Source organism: Aspergillus japonicus (genome assembly GCF_003184785.1).
Source record: "Aspergillus japonicus CBS 114.51 unplaced genomic scaffold BO86scaffold_102, whole genome shotgun sequence".
NCBI lineage: Eukaryota > Fungi > Ascomycota > Eurotiomycetes > Eurotiales > Aspergillaceae > Aspergillus > Aspergillus japonicus.
This window is the reverse complement of record NW_020291739.1, coordinates 1-16,144: the sequence shown is the minus strand read 5'-3', so window position 1 is coordinate 16,144 and position 16,144 is coordinate 1. Positions and strand designations below refer to the sequence as shown.

General features: G+C 53.6%; 6 protein-coding genes across 6 annotated transcripts; 4 read left to right on the top strand and 2 right to left on the bottom strand.

Annotated features, from left to right (window-relative positions):
- Nucleotides 1–115: 115 nt before the first annotated feature.
- Nucleotides 116–1,933, bottom strand: BO86DRAFT_16281 (DNA glycosylase). Its single transcript, XM_025666431.1, has one exon. The coding sequence runs from the start codon at nucleotides 1,692–1,694 to the stop codon at nucleotides 294–296; it is 1,401 nt and encodes a 466-aa protein (XP_025522281.1). The 5' UTR covers nucleotides 1,695–1,933; the 3' UTR covers nucleotides 116–293.
- BO86DRAFT_424794 (amidophosphoribosyltransferase) lies at nucleotides 1,679–4,099 on the bottom strand (the record flags this gene model as incomplete). Its single annotated transcript, XM_025675468.1, has 4 exons — nucleotides 1,679–2,693; nucleotides 2,754–3,444; nucleotides 3,491–3,943; nucleotides 4,015–4,099. The coding sequence occupies 4 exons, from the start codon at nucleotides 4,097–4,099 to the stop codon at nucleotides 2,174–2,176; spliced, it is 1,749 nt and encodes a 582-aa protein (XP_025522280.1). The 3' UTR covers nucleotides 1,679–2,173.
- A 1,377-nt stretch (nucleotides 4,100–5,476) lies between these two features.
- Nucleotides 5,477–7,679, top strand: BO86DRAFT_424791 (DNA cytosine methyltransferase; the record flags this gene model as incomplete). The annotated part of the gene is made up of 2 exons (XM_025675467.1): nucleotides 5,477–6,864; nucleotides 6,919–7,679. 2 exons carry the CDS (start codon nucleotides 5,477–5,479, stop codon nucleotides 7,340–7,342), a joined length of 1,812 nt encoding a protein of 603 aa, XP_025522279.1. The 3' UTR covers nucleotides 7,343–7,679.
- Nucleotides 7,680–9,283: 1,604 nt separating this feature from the next.
- Nucleotides 9,284–11,091, top strand: BO86DRAFT_413890 (uncharacterized protein; the record flags this gene model as incomplete). Its single annotated transcript, XM_025674788.1, has 1 exon — nucleotides 9,284–11,091. One exon carries the CDS (start codon nucleotides 9,284–9,286, stop codon nucleotides 10,892–10,894), a length of 1,611 nt encoding a protein of 536 aa, XP_025522278.1. The 3' UTR covers nucleotides 10,895–11,091.
- A 259-nt stretch (nucleotides 11,092–11,350) lies between these two features.
- BO86DRAFT_372848 (putative 2-methylcitrate dehydratase) lies at nucleotides 11,351–13,482 on the top strand. Its single transcript, XM_025670363.1, has 4 exons — nucleotides 11,351–11,805; nucleotides 11,897–12,674; nucleotides 12,724–12,908; nucleotides 12,958–13,482. Exons 1-4 carry the CDS (start codon nucleotides 11,521–11,523, stop codon nucleotides 13,387–13,389), a joined length of 1,680 nt encoding a protein of 559 aa, XP_025522277.1. The 5' UTR covers nucleotides 11,351–11,520; the 3' UTR covers nucleotides 13,390–13,482.
- Nucleotides 13,483–14,427: 945 nt separating this feature from the next.
- BO86DRAFT_325808 (putative MFS allantoate transporter) lies at nucleotides 14,428–16,134 on the top strand (the record flags this gene model as incomplete). The annotated part of the gene is made up of 8 exons (XM_025668540.1): nucleotides 14,428–14,528; nucleotides 14,607–14,765; nucleotides 14,815–14,874; nucleotides 14,947–15,205; nucleotides 15,268–15,531; nucleotides 15,603–15,703; nucleotides 15,769–15,834; nucleotides 15,900–16,134. Coding segments are annotated over 8 exons (1,245 nt in total), but the record flags the coding sequence as incomplete, so codon positions are not given.
- Nucleotides 16,135–16,144: the final 10 nt, after the last annotated feature.

Genomic DNA, 16,144 nt, shown 5'->3' with positions numbered 1-16,144 from the left:
GCGGGCTCTGCGGGCGGTCGGTGGGTTCATTCGGGGTTCAACTGGTCTATTCGAGGTGCAAGAATGAGTATTCCAGATTCAAGGGAAATGTATATATGTTGATTTAGCAATACTACATTGATAAGAGTCACCCAGCAAGAGAGCTAGATGCGTTATTCTTCGTCAAGCGAGAAAACGGAGGTACTAATCTCTAGCAACGAGCAGTATCGGGGCATATATATATCTACATGAGGGGTTGCAACATAACCCTATAGTACCCATTTACCACCCAGACAATGATCCAGACCCATCTATCAGAGTCCTCCCTTTCTCTTCCCCGTCCTCTTCACTAGATGGTCGATGACACAGCCCTCCTCCCACCGAGCAGACGACTGTCCCGTGATAGCCCGACATCGCGGACAAGACTTCCCATGCCGGATGAGCAGCTGATGCAGCGAATACTTCAGATGGTCCGGGATGCGCACCTCCAGATGACCAAACGCCGTGACCTCGGTCACCTTGCTCGGCGGCACCCAGCCCAGCCACTTGCAGATGCGAAAGATATGCGTGTCGACCGCGAAGCAGGGCCGCTGCAGGCAGAACAGCAGCACGCAGCCCGCCGTCTTGGGCCCGATGCCGGGATACTTGACGAGCTCCGTCATCGCCTGCTCCGTGCTCAGCGTATGCAGATGGTTCAGGTTCAAGAAGTTCTGGTCCGCGCACGCAATCTCGTAGTTCTTGTGGCCCTCCGACTGGCCCAACACCTCCTCCGCCGCCTGCCCACCGGCATTTGCCCCACCGACCAACAAATCCCGGCGGGCCTTATTCTCCGCATACACCATATCGAGAATCGCCTTGATCTTCTTGCTCTTCACATCCGCCAGCCCGCCGCGCTTGATCGCCTCGAAGACCTCCTTGACCGGCGCCCGCCGCACCGCGTCCCAATCCACGCTCCCCTTGCCGATGCCCTCGCGCAGGATCCCAAACCGCTGCACCAGCCCGTTGAACGCCATGGCCGAGTTGTTCCCCGTCGTGGCCCCGCTCAGCAGCGTCCGGATCAGCGCGTCCAGCACGGACGGCACTTCGCCGCACCCCGTCACGGTCAGCGAGGGCTCCGGGATGGTCGCGGGCGCCGCAATCTGGCCGTGGATCGACGACAGGAGCCGGTCGACTTCTTCGCATTCGTCCGGGGTCGGGTGCGGCCAGTCGGGGAAGGGGCTTACCCCAGGGGTCAGGCCGTATTGGTTCGCTTTCGCTTTCGCCTTCGCTGCTTTTGCGGGGGATTTCTTGCCGGGCGGAGGGAGGTCATCATTGTATGGCGTGGCCTTGTGGACGGTGGTTTGGAGGTCTTTGGCGAGATTGTTGATCGCTTTTTCTTTCTTCTTGATGGGTGAGGCGGGGGTTTCGGACTTGATGCGAGAGGTGGTTGGGGTTGTGGGGGATATCACCGCGCCTAAGTTGTGAGGGAGGTCGTTGAGGTCCTTGATTTGCGGGGGAGGTGTGGTGTGGTTCCTCTTGCGCCGCTTGGGAGCGGGTTCCGGGATGCCATCTTCGGTCTTGATCTGGCGGGGACTGTGGCGTTGGGAACGGATTCGTTCTTGACTGGGGGAGTTCGTGGAATGGCGGACGCTCGGGACTTGGGATAAGGTAGATTGCGCTTGAGAGGCGGCTAATGCTGCCTGGCGCGCAGTTGCGGACCGGGTTATGCGGACCATCTTTAGAACTTCTGGAATGTGTAGGATACGGGACAAATAGAATGTAAAACTAGGAGGAACAAGACGGTTTAGCAGAAAAGACAAAAAATGTACAGAATCTTCCGACGCGGAAGATGCATTAGGCAAAATCTATCGGTATGTACAAATTATATCATCAATGGATGTAGCATCATCGTCATGAGATGAGTCAAAAAAAGAAATGGAGTGTGGTTGGGTCACATGATGTGGCGGAAACACTTCCGTTCAGCCCCCTTCAACAGTACGTCATCTCAGAACAACATGTCTTCAAAGGTATTTGACAATCATGGTAAGGTAAAGGGTGTTCCAACCCCACGCCCTTCCTGTCATGCACTGAAACACACACCAAATAGATAGCCACCCCATGTTCTTGCGAAACCACCATCTACAAAACTCCAAGACTCCCGTCGTTCACGCAATATGCCCACCAATTGGTATCAACTCAAGTCATAAACTCGTAATCAGTGATGGTCGCCCATGTTGTGAATGCTGATATCCATGCGGTCCTTGACCTTGGGGTGCTCCTCCTGGGAGTGCTTGGGGGGGCTGATGATGCCCACCTTGGGCACCTCTGACTCGCCGGGGTTGGCCGCGGGGACGATGTTGCCATTGGAATCAAGCTTGACACCGTTGGCAGCCATCTTGAAGTCCGTCTCACTGGCGAAGCCATGCGTAACAGCCTCCTTAGCGCGGTCCAGGGCCTTGATCTTGCGACCCTCACCGCGAAGCTCCTCCAAGTGCTCGAAATAGCCATCGGAGACGGGGGTGATGTAGTTACCGCAGAACACACCGACCTCGAAATCTTGGGGCTCAGCGAGGCCGTTCTCCTGGGCGATCTCGGCACATGCGCCCTTCAGATCGTCCAAGGTCTGGTAGATCACGTCATCGGCACCAATGTGCTTGGCGATGTCCACCACGTTGCGACCGTGGGCAACCAGCTCGGTAGGCGATGCCAGATCGATACCGTAGATGTGAGCATGGCTGTGGCGAGTCGTTAGCATAAGTCTCGGACCGGCACTAGGGGATCCAGGGGATACTCACGTGATCTCGGGAGCGCAACTGGCGAAGTAGACCTTCTTGGCGCCGGCTTCCCGGGCCATGGTGACGATCTCTCGACTCGTCGTACCACGCACGATACTGTCATCAACCAGAAGGACATTTCGGTCCTTGAACTCGGCTTGCATAGCGTTCAGCTTGCGGCGAACACCCTTCTGTCTCGTCTTCTGTTCAGGCATGATGAAAGTACGGAAGACATAGCGGTTCTTGACGAAACCTTGGCAGTACGGCTTGTCGAGATACCGCGCGACAGCCGCGGCGGAGGTGGTAGATGTCTCGGGGATGGGGATGACCACGTCGATGTCCTTGACCACTTCCGGCCCAAGGATGTCGAGGATTCTGGCGGCAAGACGGTCACCCATACGCTGACGACTACGGTACACGCTGATTCCGTCGATGACGGAGTCAGGACGGGCGAAGTAGACGTATTCGAAGATATCAGGAGCGTAGGCCTTCTTGGGAGCCACCTGGCGGAAGACAGGCTCCGCGCCCTTCTGGATGATGACCGCCTCACCGGGCTGGATGTCACGGATGTTGGTGAATCCGAGCTGGTGCAGCGCAACCGACTCAGAGGCCATCATGTAGTCCATGCCATCACAGTCCGCAGAGGGTCGGGAACCAAGGACAAGAGGGCGGATACCGTAGGAGTCACGGAAACCAAGGATACCAAATCCTTCTAGAGTCAGCTAAGATCCCGGATGCGCGAGTAAGAAGTGACATACCGGCAAGCATGGCCGTGCAGGCGAAACCACCCTGGCATCTCTCGTACATGCGGCTCAGACTGGCAAAGACATCTTCGTTGTTGACACGGGCCTTCTTGGTCTCGCTCAACTCATCCGCCCAGATGTTCAGCATCAGTTCGCTGTCACTGTCGGTATTGATGTGACGGTGGGCCTCGAGGTCCAGATATCTCTTCAGCTCGGGAGCGTTGATCAGGTTGCCGTTGTGGGCCATGCAGATTCCATATGGACTGTTCACATAGAAAGGCTGGGCTTCAGCATTGGCACTGCTTCCGGCGGTAGGATATCTCAAGTGTCCGATTCCCATGAAACCCGGGAGGTCTGCCACCCTGGCGCCGTCGTTGAAGACCTTGGCGGCCATACCGTTCGACTTGAGCTGATAGAAACGACCGCCGGTAGCGCAGGTGGCAATACCAGCTGCATCCTGACCTCTGTCTGCATTCCAAAAATTATTGATTAGCCTGAAGCACGAGGTATTTGCTGGCGTGGACTGCGGAGTGACTCACGCTGAAGCAGGTAGAGTGCCTCATGGAGATCGACGGCAGCGGAAGCCGACGGGTTCGCCTGAATCAAAGCGATGATACCACACATCTTGACGGTAGAGGATTCTGTATAATAGGACAGAATAAAAGTCAGCAAGATTCTCCCGACTGAACTCCTGTCAAAGCTAATCAAGATTATGCAGCTTGAATCAGATCGGAAAATGTCCGCAATGATGCTTAGGAAGTCTAACATCTATAAAAAAAACCGAAATTCATCATAAAACAGGGGGCTGGGATAGGGTGTTTAAGTCATTTACTGAGGGATTGAATGATTGACTCACATCTGAAAGGAGATATTTCAAGATAGTCTTGGAGTACACGCACAGTGTGATGGTAGGGTGGTAGAAACCGGAACTTGGCAAGTTGCAGAAAGAAGTGGGATAGAATCGGAAACGTCTATAGAGACATAACAGGATTCATGTAAAGGAGAGTGAGGGGAGAAACAGGTGGCAACAATGCCCAGAATCACGTCCACGGAGGAAACAGTGAGCTGGATAACATGGTTAAAGAAGTTTTAGGAGGGAAAGAGGAGAGGAGGGGAAGAAATGGGGATCCCATCTTAATAGATTTCTTTTCCTCGCTGTTCCCAATTTTCTTTTTCCCCACCACCAACCGAGAGGAGGCGCTAAACCCAAGAGGAAAAATTTCGTGACCCAAACTTACTAAGTTTACTAAATTTACTGAGTAACACCGCCAGGGCCACCGGCTGGCCGGTTGCTTACATACGGTACCTTACTTTCTGGCAGCGCGGGCGGTAATATTGCCGATGCCGGAGCAGGCGGTCAGCAGCCGGGAGGTCGTTCCCGGCTTCGGCCTGGCCTAAGGCAGCGACTGCCGTAGAGGCTGGTCTAAGCCTGATAGAGATAAGCGATTGGTGCTGTAGTTCTCCTCCCGTCTCGCTAACTATTTGCCGTTTCGGGAAGTCTATACATCTTCAGGCACAGTTCAGATTGCGGTTGATTTTTACGCCACACCTTTAGCCTTGCTAATGAAAGAAAATAATCTGACCAGAGTTGCGGTTAAGATGACTGCATATTCAGCTCCATGTCTATCACATTCCAGCCCTTGTTTGTCCTCTGGCAACGATTCACTGCGGTGATGCCCCAAATGCAGCGACTAAGTGACCATAACTGGCTCAAGCTTGACTCTCGCTTCTTTGTGTTACGTCTCAGGCGGCTGCGTGGATTTAATTCTCTCTATTTCTCTTCCTCTTTCTGAAAACTTTTACAAATGCTTTAGTTTATATCAAGTTCTGCACCTTAGAAGATCTCTACCTTTCTCCGCATCCCACTCTGCACCTACATTGACTCTGCTGGATTCGTCCTACAGCTTCGCCGGTCTGAACTATCTGGACTATCTTCATATGGATACTTTCAACTCATCTCCTTGACTCGTTCCATCGTTCCGCTCGCTCTGGCTTGATATCATGTTCAACTTCAACTCCAGAAGCCGTATCGAGCAGTGGTCGGTCGTTTACCAGACAGCAACTGACTACGATTCAGATGAGAGTAGTGTTACGCTTGGAGATGAATCGGAAAGAGCAGTCTCTCTGAGTCTCGTGCAGGAAGTCCTACAAGACCCATCTGGCAGTACAAATCCCACACTTCCAAACGAAGAGCGCGAGGTCATCGACCTCACTTCGGAGGGATTTGCTCCCGGGGACTACCTGACAGATGAAGCCTACGACCAGTTACTGCGAGAATTGAATCGTGCTGAGCCTCAAACTCCCCCATTACGATCCCGTCATATCACAAGGCCAGAGAAACGCCGGCTCCCTGAGGCCTGCCTCAATGGAATTGTGTACAAGAAAGGCCAATCCGTTCAGCTTCACGATGGCACTTTCCTCAGAATTGAAGAAGTTGTGGCAGATCGTTCTGCCGATATCTTCTTTCGGGGAAGACGCCTGATACACACGAAAAACCACAGCGGGAAATACATACCGAGGTGGGATAATGAACTTGTCTGGATCGCGAATGAGGCAATAGACATTCCCTCCCACCAAGTCAGGAATTTTGTCCGCATCACGTTCACGAACTTCTGTATGATCCAGAAAGACTGGATCAAGCAACATCAACGCCCCAAAGAGCTATTCTGTCGACTCAAAGAGCATTACGGGGACAAGAAGCCATCGTCAGTGGAATACCTTACCTGGGATGAAGCAGACGAAGGATTCAAATTCGACCCGCCGAAGCTCCGCCGTGCGTGGCGTGGTGAGACCAAGCCTTTTGGAGCGTTTGACCCTGGTGAAGTCGTGGACCTCGACGATGACATGTCTCGCCAAACAAGACGCGATCCAGTTCGTGCAATAAAGCGACGTCGTCAGTATACATTTGGCGATGCATTTTGTGGTGCTGGCGGCGTTACCTGCGGTGCTCGTGCCGCTCTTCTGCACCCCGAATGGGCCTGCGACAAATCCGAGTCCGCTGTCATGACTTACAAACGCAACTACCCAGATGCGAACGTCAGGCTTATGGATCTTTTCACCTTTATCCAGTCAAAGCACTCCACTCAGGTAGATATTGTTCATGGGTCTCCGCCGTGCCAGACGTTTTCACCCGCGCATACGATCGAATCCGTGACCGATGACGCCAACAACGCGTGCATCTTCTCGTGTTTGAACTTGCTCCAGAAGTCGAAGCCCAGAATCCTTACCATGGAAGAGACGAGTGGCTTGTTTGAGCGTCACAGGGAGACATTCAACCGAGTGATTCTAGACTTCATCGAGCTTGGATACGCAGTGCGCTGGGGCATTCTCAACTGCGTCGAATACGGTGTACCTCAGCTACGGCGAAGATTGGTTATTATTGCATCAGGGTAAGTGGCCTGAGAAGCTTTCGAAGGAGGGATGCTAACAAGGCAATCTTAAAGACCAGGAGAATCACTTCCTCAGTTGCCCAAGCCGACTCACGGACCCCCGGGCTCTGGGCGCCATCCCTATGTTACCATAAGACAGGCCATCTCTGATATTCGGCCGGGAGCGCCGCACCATAATACCCGGCGAGCAGCAGCTCGTCCGATGAACCGGACACCGTGCGATGGCAGAGGACAAGTCCGAACGATCACCTGTGGTGGAGGCGAAATGAATGCCCACCCTTCGGGACGGCGTAATTTCACGAACAGGGAGTATGCATGCTTGCAGACGTTTCCGCGTCGGTATCACTTCTGTGCCCCGCACGTTCGAAAGCAAATTGGCAATGCGGTTCCCCCGAAGCTCGCACAGGCGGTTTATGAAGAGATCGTCAGGTCGCTTCATCGAACCGATGAGAAGGAGTCAAGGCATGGTCCTTGGTAGTCAAAGGGTCGCAAATGTACAAACGAGGTTTGGTCTGTGATATCCTGGTCGCTTTGTTTGGCATACATACTCTAGCACGCATGGCCATTAAAATGCTTGGTTGGACATTTTGAGCTACAGACTTTCGCTTTTATCAAAACTTCTACTTGGAGCTCGGGTGAAGCTAGCCTTTGTTTGTAGCCAGGTTACCAGGAGTGTTCCAATGTTCAGGTCATGGCGTGGTGGTGGTGGTGGTGGAAACGAGTTGATGAGATTCAGGCAACTTGGGAATTGCTTGTGAATAGTTCTTGTTTCTACGATAGCATTTCCCAAGGCATGGCCATATGTTTTATGGGAGTCAAGTTTTGTTTATTACAGTCTTATAGTTCCAGAATGACCATTTGAGCTTAGTAAGTAGCACTGTCTTTGAACTTTGTGTAAAAAGACTCTCAAGAACCACTTCTTGAGTAATGTATGTGTATAAGCACGACGAAGTTCCGTATCAAAGCTAGACATTGACCAGCTTTCACTGCGACCCTCATCAACGAGTTCATTAATACTATCCCCTCAGAGATACAAGCGGGATTATACGCTCAGTATCACAGGTTAAACTAACCATCCAAGTTTAAGATGTGATGCCCTCTTCGAAATCTTTGTATTACACGCCCATAGAGAACCGACAGTCAAGTCAAAATAGCCATTCACTGAGCCGATCTTATTGCAGGTCCTATCGACAAGTCCAAAGCAGCACTAGCTCTTCTAAGAAAACGAAGAAGACCGTACAGCACGTCAGGTATGGCGGATAACAGCCACTGCCATTCTATAGCAGCGAGTTCCCTCATCAATTACCTCTTACATCGAATTTTCGAAGCTTGATAAGAGATTCAAGCATGTTTCAAGCAACCAAGTTAGTAAGACGTCTCTCCAAGCACATCATCATATTTGGGCACGTTTCCAAGCCGTCTCCAAGCAAGCGAAGTAGCAAGGCGCCTCTTTTAGAATGTTTCCAAGTGATTAAATGGCAAGATTCCAAGTATTAATCTTAAGTTAGTGTCATTCGAGGTTCTTAAGTAGACTCTATACATTGACTAATATCAAACATGAGGTTGACATGTAAGAGGTCCATTGCGACTTATAATTTCTAGGGGTATAACCTAGCATCCAACCCACTACCACTGAGACACTCAGAAAGCTGATTAGAGAGATTCATAGACATGAAGAGGGGCCTAGAGTAGTGTTTGACTTGTTCAGAAAGGTAAGAGAAGTATATGCAGTTTATCTCGTTGATTTACTTATTCGACGAGGTGCTTCTAACATGCCTTGTCACTCCCCTTGAGAAGGCAATTGCAATCGTGCTTGAAGAGTTGCTTATAAGCAGTAACTGTACCAATTATACCAGGGGAATACGTAGAATATCAGACGAAATGAGCATTTCGTACTTGCAGGATGGCGGCTGTTACCTGTGTAGGGATCTTATAAACGAGTAGCCGCCTTCTGCAGCTCAGTGCCGAAGTTTTTCGGGATTAGTATGAGACAAGCAAGAAGAATCTCCGAAAGTCTTGACCTATGCCGATGAATTCGGCTAGAGACATATGGTTACAGATTGATGGAGGTGGGTGAATATTCTTCAGTTTCAGTCTCAGCAGGCAAAGCGGGAAGGCAAGCCAGGCCGTCTTTCAACACTGACTTGGTGGTCTGTTTCTCAATCTCCGTCTACTTTCTCTCTCCCTGGCCGTGGTCCGTGTCATATCCCGTGTCACTCGAAATAGTTTCTAAGACATCGACTCACTTTTACCTTCGCCTCCCGAAGGCCTTTTGCCTTTGCCTTGAACCTCTTACGGCCTGTTCTTCCAGCCAATTCCTTCAAACGCTTCTACGCTTCTTTATCCAAGTGATGGCTGCTTCACCAATGTATTGAACAGTGCAGATCCCGTGACCACAGTGCAAGGCACGCTAGTCAGCATGGCCCAATCAAAGCGGGTGGCTCGTCGAAGCATAACACAAATGAAGGATGAGGAAAACATTGTTGAACCAAGTATTGAAGCCACACCTGCCTTCAAGATCCAGTTGCAGGAGCTTGCGACTCTTTGCCAAAGGCTCTGTTCCACTTACCGACCACCCAGAAACACCTGGCAACTCGGAGACCCCAGACCCCCCAAGCCTAGCCTACCCATAGGCAAAAGTCAAAGCAAGATAAAAAAACAAGACCAGCTGGAGATCTGGAGTTCCTGGCCACTGGTGTCGACGTTCTGGGATCCGGCGCAGAAGGGATGGCCCCCCTACGGGGTCCGCCTGCCCGACGCCTGGGTCTACCTTGCGATCAAACTTCTCTCTACCACTGAGCGCCATGACAAGTATCCCGCCGACTTTGACGGTAGTGGCATGGTCCGACAAAGCAGGGTACCCTGTGGCCCGACGTTTGTGATCTCAGCCCATGGGGTCTTTGCGTATCCTATCTTCAAGGGGTACTACGTTCTATGCGGAGAGGAAGGGAGAAAGCACTGCGCCTGGCTGCTCCAGCGCCAACGTGACGCAGCGGGCAACCAATATCAGTTCAAAACGATCATCGCCGGGCCAGTACTGCCGCCCCCAAGCATGCGTCCACCTCACAGTTTCATCGTCAAGCTACCGCGCCAGAGACCTGTGACTACCGCCGACTCTGGCACTCCAAAGCGGCCCGACACAGCGGAAACGGACCGCTGGACGGTATGCCTGGACGACATGGTGCTGCAGTACAAGAAACCCGACACCTACGAGATAGTGCCATTCGCACAGCTGAGCCCGCGTCTCACCTGCACAGAGTCTTCGGAGTCGGACAAGCTTGTCAACCGCCTGAGCTCTTCCTCTACCACGAACACCACGGCTGCTCTTACCGGCCTTACCCGCCCAGTTAAGCGACCTCGCTCCGAGGCCAGCACGCTGCCCGCCACACCTAAGGATACTACAACGGCCAGTAGCCCTACTGACTTCTTCAGTCCTCCTAGAGCGTCCGATTCCTCTACCAAGCAGACTACCCCGGCGCCTAGCATTCAGACGACAGGCAAAGGCAACGGGAAAATCAAGCATGCTGATGCAGAAAACTGGAAGGACCCGGCCGGTACACCTAGCATCAACAGCACCCCCAACATACTTCAAGCAGAGGAAGCCGTCCGAAACCATTGCAAGCGTCGCCGGATCACTCCACATAAACAGCTCTTATCCAAACTCTGTGACTCTTTCATGCAGACCAGAAAGCATTTTGGCACATACCATGCATCTTCCATGGAGGCCGAGAAACGTCGCGAGGAGTATGTGAGGGCGCTTGAACAGAGACAGAAAGATCACGACGCGTATATGGAGGCAACCATCGGGACAATCAACGAGATCCAGACCTGTGTCGCGTATCTCCAGAAGGAACTAGGCGGCGACAAGGAACCTGATGTGAGCGGAGACCAGTCTGTCGAATTGAACAGCATGGAGGAGGTGGTGAACGAAACAGACGCAGAAGCGAAAGAAGAAGAAGATGAAGAAGATGGTGACGCTTCTGGGGCAGTTTTTGGGGAGGCTGGGTCGAATTCCAATGAAACAGGCTAGGCTTGCTTGTGGACGGAGTATGGCTTCCCGCGATGGGGTTCGACAGATGGGGTCAAGTGGAGTCTAGGGAGTGAGGGGAAAGAACATCACATGATGCCCACTGTAAACGGTCGTCTTTTCTCAATTCTGTGTCTATTTGAATGGGAGATATCAGATATTTTTTTCACAGTCTATAAGGACAGGGGATTGACTCAAATTCAGTGAAATTCGGTCAAGAATGACCCCAAAAATAAGACCTAGACATGAGGTGCACACGCAGGCCGAGGTGGAAAAAGCGGGCAAAGCGGGCAAAGTGGGCGGCGCTCGGACAGCCGGTGATAGCCGCCCCCATAAACAAAGCAGCCAAGCAGCCAAGCGGCCTCGGTCCGAATGCCCGGCGGTAAAGGGTACTTGTGCTTGTACTGTACCTTAGTTACCTTGCTGAGTATACTCACTGTAACCAGCACAGGGCCACTCCCTCCCTTTCTTAATTCCTTCCTGTTCAATTCTCCGTCTTCTTCCTCCTCCCTTCCTCCTCTACTCCAGTGATCCTGCTACCTACTTAGCTAGTTAGCCCACGCTCATTGTGCAACCCATTGGGTATTTTATTGCCCCCATCCTCTCTCTCGATCGCCTTCTCTCCCATCATGTCTGCCTCCTGTTCAGCGTTGAGACGGCTGACCCACAGGTCTCCTCCCCGCACTTGGCTCTCCTCTTCCCGCATTGCCTCCCTCTCCAGACCTGCTGTCTCCAGTGTCTCCCACATCACTCCCAAAACACATCCATCGACGCTCCCCCGTATTTCTCAATTCTCAACCATGGCGTCCCTGCAGCAAGCTCCTCCTACTATTCCCACCGACCGGCCCTATGATCCCGAAATCCAGGAGCTGAGCAACTACATCCACAACTACAAGGTGGACTCCGACTTGGCGGTAAGTTACGCGGGGCTCCCCATTCCACCATCCACAACTGTTGCTATTCTCCAGTGCGAAGCTGCGTCGCTAACTGCTCCCATCTACATAGTATGACACCGCCCGCCTCGTCTTCCTCGATACCTTGGGATGTGGTCTGGAAGCTTTAAAGTTCAAGGAGTGTACCAAGCTGCTGGGCCCGGTGGTTGAGGGCACCATCGTGCCCAATGGCACCCGCGTTCCCGGCACTCCCTACCAGCTGGACCCCGTCAACGGGGCCTTCAACATCGGCGCCATCATCCGCTGGCTCGACTACAACGACTGCTGGCTGGCGGCGGAATGGGGTCACCCGTCCGACAACCTGGGCGGGATCCTGGCGGTCGCAGACTGGATCTCCCGCACGAACCGGGCCGGCGGCAGCCTCGCCAACGGTAAGATCCTAAAGGTCAAGGATGTGTTGGAGGCGATGATCAAGGCGCACGAGATCCAGGGTGTGTTGGCTCTCGAGAATTCCTTCAACAAGGTCGGGTTGGACCACGTGGTGCTGGTCAAGGTCGCGACCACCGCCGTGGTCGCCAAGATGCTCGGCCTCAGTGAGGAGAAGACCGCCGACGCCATCACCCAGGCATTTGTGGATGGCCAGTCGCTCCGCACGTACAGACACTCCCCCAACACGATGTCGCGGAAGTCCTGGGCCGCGGGTGATGCCTGCCAGCGGGCGGTGAACCTGGTGCTCAAGGTGCAGAAGGGCGAGGGTGGCTTGAAGACGGTTCTGTCGGCCCCGGTCTGGGGCTTCTATGACGTCTTGTTCAAGAGCAAGAAGTTCCAGTTCCAGCGTCCTTACGGCAGCTATGTCATGGAGAATGTTCTGTTCAAGGTGTCTTATCCTGGTAAGTTGTGCCTCTTTGACGGAGGGAGCCTATGCTGACTGGTCTCTAGCTGAGTTCCACTCCCAGACGGCGATCGAGGCTGCGGAGATTGTGAACGCGAAACTCAAGGCTCTGGGCAAGAGCGCTAAGGACATCAAGGAGGTCGTCAACCGCACGCATGAGGCGTGCATCCGGATTATCGACAAGCAGTTCAAGGCGATGGACAACTTTGCTGATCGCGACCACTGCGTTCAGGTAAGCAAGGCCAGGGCGCTGCTATTGTCCGTGTACTGACTGCATTTAGTACATGGTTTCCACCATGTTGGCCTTCAACCGCCTGACTGCCAACGACTACGCGGATGGTTCTGAGGCGGCCACCTCTTCCCTGGTCGAGGACCTGCGCAAACGCATCCGCTGTGTCGAGGACCCTCAGTTCACCGCCGACTACCACGACCCGTCCAAGCGGACCATCGCCAACGCCCTGACCGTCACGTTGAACGATGGCACTGTCCTGGACGAGGTCGTCGTCGAGGCGCCTCTGGGCCACCGGCTGCGTCGGGAAGAGGCCAAGCCCGAGATCTTGGCCAAGTACAAGCGTCACCTGCAGGCGCACTTCGACCAGGCTCGCATCGACGAACTGGTCAAGGTCGGGTTGGACCAGGCGGCTCTCGAGAATTACGACGTGGACAAGTACGTCGATTTGTATGTCAAGGATCAGATGGTGGCAGCCCACTAGGGTAGCATGATTTAGCGAGCATGATTGTTAGATGTAACGAGCAAGATTACACTTATTGCAATGAGCTACAGATTTGTGTAGCCATCAGTTCAACTCCATGTTTCTCTACAGACCTCAACCGGTAGAGCAGATAGCCATGGGCGATAACCAAGGGCACAGTACTGTCAGCCAAGTTGTACAGTCAGTGAACCTGCCACCCACCACACCCTCTCCCATAACTGTACTGCATGAACAAATCCGTCAATAGGCTCAGTATCATATCTCCCGCACGCAGCGATAGGAAATCGGCGATAAGAGCGCCCCCTCCAATCCACCCACGCATCATCCCCGAACTGTGTGTTGCCCACCACAGATCCTACCTCGGTAACGCGATACGAGATAACCTTTTTATCCGTTGAAGGGTCAACCTCCACTTGTAAAGTCACACGCCCCCACTCAAAAACAATCTGGCACACTATCAGCGGGAAGCAAGCCCGGACCTACCCAACCCAAGATAAGCGTACCGTACAAACCGACGTACCCACTCTACCACAGAAACGAAACCTGGGGAAAAACCCAGCCGAGATCTAGTCTAGGCGAGGGGGGGCACTGCAGCTTTGCCGTTTATCTCGGCACGGGAAACAGAGGAAGTTAGGGCAGAGGCTGCGCTAGTAGCGTTGCCGACGCAGCCAATTGCAGGGGAACGCTTACGCTTGGATGATACCTAGTAGTGAGTATGGATTGCGGGCATGGTTATCGCGGGGTCCTGAGGCAGCGAGAAGAGGAGAAGAAGGGGGGTTTGATTGACGCTGGAATACGTGTGCAGGGTCTTGGTATCTTTATCTGTGGCGATTGGGTGGGTTGTACTGTACACTGAACGTAGTAGTTATAAGGAAGGATCCCCTGATGCGACGGCTGTTCTGGGTGGGAGACAGCTCCTCCAGCCCTCTCTACATTTGTGAATTATAGGTCGACTGTTACTGGATCTATATTCCCTTTCTATTGATCTTGATGCAGAAGATGACACCCCCCGCAGACGAGAAGAAACCCCCTTTCGAGATGGGGAAGGAGCTCGAGGGCCGCGCGAGCGTGGAGCATGGCTCGTCGACGGAGTTCTCTGCGGAGGCGGAGAGGAAGTTGGTGAGGAAGATTGATTTGATGTGTGTTTTTCTCTTGGTCTCGTGAAACTAGAAGGGTGGAAGAGGGCCGGAACAATGCTGATGCTGATGCCGGTCCAGGATCTTACCTATCATGCTCGTCGCGTACATGATGTCCTTCATGGACAAACAGACCCTGAGCTATGCGGCCATCATGGGCATCATGGAGGATCTGCGCCTGACGGGCGCGGAGTATAGTTGGTCGTCGGCCATCTTCTACTTTGGATATCTTGCGTTCAGGTTTGTCTGAGCTCTGTGGAAGGGGATTGATTACTACTGACGGCTCAAGCTATCCGGCCTCGTTGCTGATGGTTCGCTTTCCCTTGGGGAAGTATCTGGCCTGCACTTAGTATGTTTTCGCTTCCTCAGAGCCCCGTGGGGGGGGGGGGGGGGTTGGCAATAGCTTACGCGGCGATAACAGCATCGTCTGGGCGATCGTGCTCGCCTGTCACGCGGCCACGACCAACTTCACCGGACTAATGGTCGCCCGGTTCTTCCTGGGCTGCACCGAGGCCAGCGTCTCCCCCGGGTTCAGCCTCCTGACCTCGCTGTGGTATCGCACCGCCGAACAGCCCCTACGTCATGGGATCTGGTTCTGCGGGAACTCGCTGTCCCTGATCATCGGGGGCGCGATTGCCGTGGGGATCTGGCAGATTGAGACCAGTCTGGCTACCTGGAAGGTGAGCGCCCCTCTTCCCCCGCGAACTTATCCCAGCCTACTGACCGGTGTAACCACACTCAGTGGCTATACATCATCTTCGGCCTGGTCACCTTCACCTGGGGCGTGGTCATGCTCTTTCGCCTCCCAGACTCCCCGACGAACGCCACGTTCCTTACCCCGGAGGAGCGAGTCATCGCCATCGCGCGCTTGAAGTCGAACCGCGCCGGATACAAGACGAATCAGATTGACAAGAGCCAGATGGTGGAGGCGTTCACCGATCCCAAGACGTGGTTCCTGGGGGTGTTGATCCTAGGCTGCAATATCCCGAACGGGGGGTACACCACGGTATACTCTCTCTCTCCCAGCCTCAGAGGACCTGCAGCATAATCCAGCTACTAATCTGCTTTGGGCGGTAGTTCTCAGGCCTCATCCTCAAAGGCTTCGGCTACAACACCCTAAACACCCTCCTCCTCGGGATCCCGGGAGGATTCATCTCGTTCCTCGTGGTGCTAGCCTCGTAAGCCCCCGTCCCCGCCCACCCATGCCACTACCCCACAGCCTCAGATGTCTAACAAGAGAAAGATGCTACGCCTCCTCCAAAATCCCCAACAGCCGCTGCACAGTCTCGATCATCCTATCCTGCTCGAGGTACGTCCGCCCAACAACCCCCTAGCATAACCATCCCCATTTCTCCCAGAGCTCACCCCCCAAAGCATTCTAGGCACCGCCCTCGTCTACGCCACGCACCACAACGCCTCGCGCTACGTTGGCCTGATCCTCATGAGCTTCTACGCGGTCACCATGCCCCTGTCCATGGCGCTGATCAGCGCCAACGTCGGCGGCGTGACCAAGCGCAGCACCGTCAGCGCCATCTACTTCATCCTGTACTGCGCGGGAAATATCATCGGGCCGCAGCTATTTTTTGAGCGGCAGGCGCCGGTTTATCAGGTCTGTTTTG